The sequence below is a fragment of the Doryrhamphus excisus genome, linkage group LG8 (genome assembly GCF_037039965.1).
Source record: "Doryrhamphus excisus strain RoL-2023G ecotype Guam linkage group LG8, RoL_Dexc_Guam_v1.1, whole genome shotgun sequence".
Taxonomy (NCBI): Eukaryota; Metazoa; Chordata; class Actinopteri; order Syngnathiformes; family Syngnathidae; genus Doryrhamphus; species Doryrhamphus excisus.
This window is the reverse complement of record NC_136364.1, coordinates 13203342-13207468: the sequence shown is the minus strand read 5'-3', so window position 1 is coordinate 13207468 and position 4127 is coordinate 13203342. Positions and strand designations below refer to the sequence as shown.

Here is a 4127-nt window from a genome sequence, read left to right as displayed (position 1 = left end):
ATAAAAATATGTATAATATTGTACATTTTAGCCCCACCAATTATTTTTAAGAAAAAGTTTCTAATCTTTGATTATTCAATAAGAATTACATTTGTGTGAAATATATATTCTATTTATATTTATGGAATGTTTTCATTATTATTTCTTTTCTTCACTGACAGGCAAGGAGAAACCACATGGTTCTACTGCATGACAGTGTGTGTGTATCAATACATGTACACTTTTCCCATGTATTTTAGGTGTATTTAAGTACCACCTAAAACAATATTTCACTTTGAAGTATATGGCCGTTTTTGCTTCCTTTAGCGTTGAATATTCTGCTTCTATTTCCACTTTAAGGAACCAAATTTGGTTCCTTTCCAAATCGTGGCCCCTAATTGAAGTCATCCATAGATGGTCGGTGCAGCTGCTAAGCACAGCAAATGCATTTGTTAACTAAAACAGCAGCCCCCACCAAGACAAGAATGAGAGGCCTCTAAGTGAGTGCGTCCATGAGTGGAAACAACAAGGTCAAGGGCGGCGGCGTAGTGGGGCCGGGGTCCGCTGCGATGGTGGCAGCAGTTTGAAAGGAAAGCCCCTGGTCAGCTCTTTACTTTAGAAAGGTGCGCTTTCACCGTTTAGTCATTTCAGCAGATTCCCTCCCCAACACAAAACCGCTCTGCTGTGATTGGTCGGGCCGGTGGGTGCTCCATTGTTCCACGGGACCGTTTGTTTCGCCGTGTTTCCTTTCAGCTAACAAAACTTTCCCGTCACTCTGAGCAAAAATATCGGGCTCCACCAGGCTTTGACGGCCCGGAATATTGGAATCGCTCCACTTCAAAAAACATCAAGGTAGGTCACTTAAAACAAGCTTTTCTTATTATTATGATTATTTTTTACATTGCATCACTCAGATAATGTATTATTTTCATAGGAGGCAATGCCACTTCTTTTACTCGCATAAGAAAACATCAACTTCTAATAATAATACACTAGTTTAATATACCTGTATTTCAATATATTTCATAAAAAATTCAAATGATACTAAAAATGTTAACATTTTAAAAAAAAAGTATCATCATATTTAAATGCCTAGAGGTTATTATTATCATGACCTTTCTTCACTTCCTGTTCTTCACCCTTTCTCCGTGATTGCCTTATGAGGTCACTAGGTGGATCTAAGTCACAGATCTTGTATCGGACCATCCAGGTGACTGAATGGCCTGTTTTTGGAAAGTAACAGATTCTTGTCCTTGTTTTATTTTTTTGGTGGTGGGGGCACAGGATGTACAGCTTCATGGGAGGTGGCTTGTTCTGCGCCGGAGTGGGCAACATTCTCCTCATTGTCTCCACGGCAACAGACTACTGGATGCAATACCGCCACTCCAGCAACTACATGCACCAGGGCCTGTGGCGCTACTGTGTGCCCGGGAAATGCATGACGCACACGGACAGCATCGGTAAGGAGGAGGCCGCTCCAACTCCAAAACTACGCTCCAGTTTTGCATTCCTTCGCTACGTCGTTTCCTGGTCGGATATGGACCATTATTGTTCAACGTACATTTTAAACGTACAAATTTTCAAGCATTAAGGTGGCTAAATGAACTCAAAAACAAGGCAGAAGAAGCAGTAGTGTTCTACATTGGCCGCTAGGTGTCAGTAATTGCTTGGTGAGACAAGCACCAGTGATTGATTGGCAGAACATACGTTCATTGCAGGTTTAAATGATTTCAATGAGTCTATGTTATATTACTTATGTCCAATATGTCTTATTTTCTCTGATTATTGTTTACTATATCGAGTAATACAAAAGTAAAGGTGACTTTATGGATGTTATTTCTGGTCTAATGAGGTTAAAACACGAATTCTGGTTTTCTATGCCATAATTATGAAAATATTGCACTCATTGATACCAAATCCGACTTCATGGAAATGTGTTTGTTAATTTATCATGTACTGAATCCAGTCGTCCTTCGTTTTGTGTACTTAATGAAGTGTCCAGCCACCTGCTGATATATCTGAAAGGGGATATCAGCGGGTCATTGAAGAACTGCAATAGAGATAACATGTATTATTATTCTGATTATTATATAAACACATGCAGCATACTGGGATGCCACCCGGGCCTTCATGATTCTGTCCCTGCTGGCGTGCTTCATCGGCATCGTGATCGGGGTCATGGCCTTCATCCACTACTCCTCCTTTGATGGCTTTGACAAGACGTTTGCAGCCGGCATCCTCTTCTTCATCTCCTGTAAGCTCCCGTCACGGAATCTTTAAGTGAACATATGGCTCCTCCATGACGGACATGAAAACGCATTCGCTAGCCAAAACAGCAGCACCTAGCATCGGGGGCTGGTTTCATGTTTTTTCATGGTGGGTGCAGGCTTCTTCGTGCTGCTGGCCATGGCGGTGTACACGGGCGTGACAGTCAACTACTACGGTAAACGCTATGGGAGCTGGCGCTTCTCGTGGTCGTACATCATGGGCTGGGTGGCGGTGGTGCTCACCTTCTTCTCAGGTATAACACCACGGAAACGCAGCTCCACCCCCCAAGTTGCTGAGGTTTCATGGCACGTCTCTTCCAGGTATCTTCTACATGTGTGCCTACCGCATGCATGAATGCCCGCGAAACTCAAACTCACGCTGATCTGGCCAAGACGCGTGACAGCCGTACACACATGTGCCGGCTGATGCAGTACCACGATATCGTGGAATTAACCTCGAGGAATGAAACACCCTTATGAACTCTACCACCGTTGATGCTTCATGAATATTCATCAAGGAGCTCAATAAAGGAGAAAGTGCATTTGTCAGTGGTCTACTTTTTCTCACACACGGACATTGTTAGCAACCTAAAACCTTTCTTGTTAACTTTACAAGAATTAGTCTAAAAACGAGCATAGCGCTCATATCAATGACATAATGGCAACATGTAGAGCAGCCCAAGACTATGATATTCAAAGATCCCTTATATGACAGAAGGGCTCTGTTGTCTTTAAAGACTGACTAGAAAATGCTGCTCAAAGAGCATCTGGGGGTCCCAAGTGGTCTCACATTTTCCACTGGTCATTAATTTGCTACCCACTTAACTTAAGTCATTTTTTTTATTATTTTAGGTTACATATTTATTTCAGCCATTTTTATTTATTATTTTTACATGTGAAGTAATTTTTATTGTTTACATTTTTTCATTTTTATTCAGCAATTTGTAAATTTTTTCCATGTACATTTACTTTTATTATTGCTTATATGTTTTTATTTTGTAACTATATATTATTATTAATATATTATATATAATATATATATTTATTATTATTAGCCTTTTAATTTTATAATTTTTTACACTTTCATTGAAGTCACCTGTTTGTATTTTTTATATATTTATTAATTATTTTTATGCTTTCATTTAAGTACTTTTTGATTTTCTTTTAAATTTTCAACTTTACACTTTTATTTGTCATTTTTGTTTGTGTTGTATTTGTGTTGAATGTTTTAATTTGAGTCATTTTAATCTTTTTAGTTGACATATTTATTTCAGCCATTTTTATTTATTATTTTTACACGTGAAGTCATTTTTATTGTTTACATTTTTTCATTTTTTTATTAAGCAATTTGTATATTTTTTCCATGTACATTTATTTTATTATTATAATATTATTATATTTTTTATTTTTTTAACAATATATTATTAATATATTATATTATATATAATATATATATTTATATTTATTATTCGTTGAATGTTTTAATTTGAGTCATTTTAATCTTTTTTATACTTTCAAGTATTTTTATATGTATTTTATTATTTATTAGTATTTTATTTATTGTATTTTTGATGAAACTTTTATTTACGTCATTTTTTAAATTAATTTTTACACTCATTTATTATTTGCAATTTTTTACCCTGACAGATCTAGATGTATGCATACATAGTAGATGCATACATCCATTGATATTCGACATACACTTATCGAGCCATCCAGCGATAGATACACACATACAGTACAGTACATACAGTACATCCTTAATAGCGTCCCTGGTTGCCAATGGTGACCGGACCCCCACTTTTTTATGAATGTTGTGTGCAGACACGCGCGCGCTCCCGAACTACATTCATGTGGCGTGAATGCGCGCGGCGAAGGCGT

General features: G+C 37.4%; 1 protein-coding gene across 1 annotated transcript; it reads left to right on the top strand.

The window, feature by feature from the left end:
• Nucleotides 1-666: 666 nt before the first annotated feature.
• Nucleotides 667-2788, top strand: lim2.3 (lens intrinsic membrane protein 2.3). The gene is made up of 5 exons (XM_058080187.2): nucleotides 667-831; nucleotides 1264-1439; nucleotides 2084-2233; nucleotides 2366-2500; nucleotides 2568-2788. The coding sequence occupies exons 2-5, from the start codon at nucleotides 1265-1267 to the stop codon at nucleotides 2627-2629; spliced, it is 522 nt and encodes a 173-aa protein (XP_057936170.1). The 5' UTR covers nucleotides 667-831; nucleotide 1264; the 3' UTR covers nucleotides 2630-2788.
• Nucleotides 2789-4127: the final 1339 nt, after the last annotated feature.

Bases quoted from the DNA above. Each gene is read 5' to 3' on its own strand.
- lim2.3 (XM_058080187.2), top strand. From the start codon at position 1,265: ATGTACAGCTTCATGGGAGGTGGCTTGTTCTGCGCCGGAGTGGGCAAC. The intron at 1,440-2,083 runs GTAAGGAGGAGG...AAACACATGCAG, and splicing joins GACGCACACGGACAGCATCG to CATACTGGGATGCCACCCGG. The intron at 2,234-2,365 runs GTAAGCTCCCGT...TGGTGGGTGCAG, and splicing joins CATCCTCTTCTTCATCTCCT to GCTTCTTCGTGCTGCTGGCC.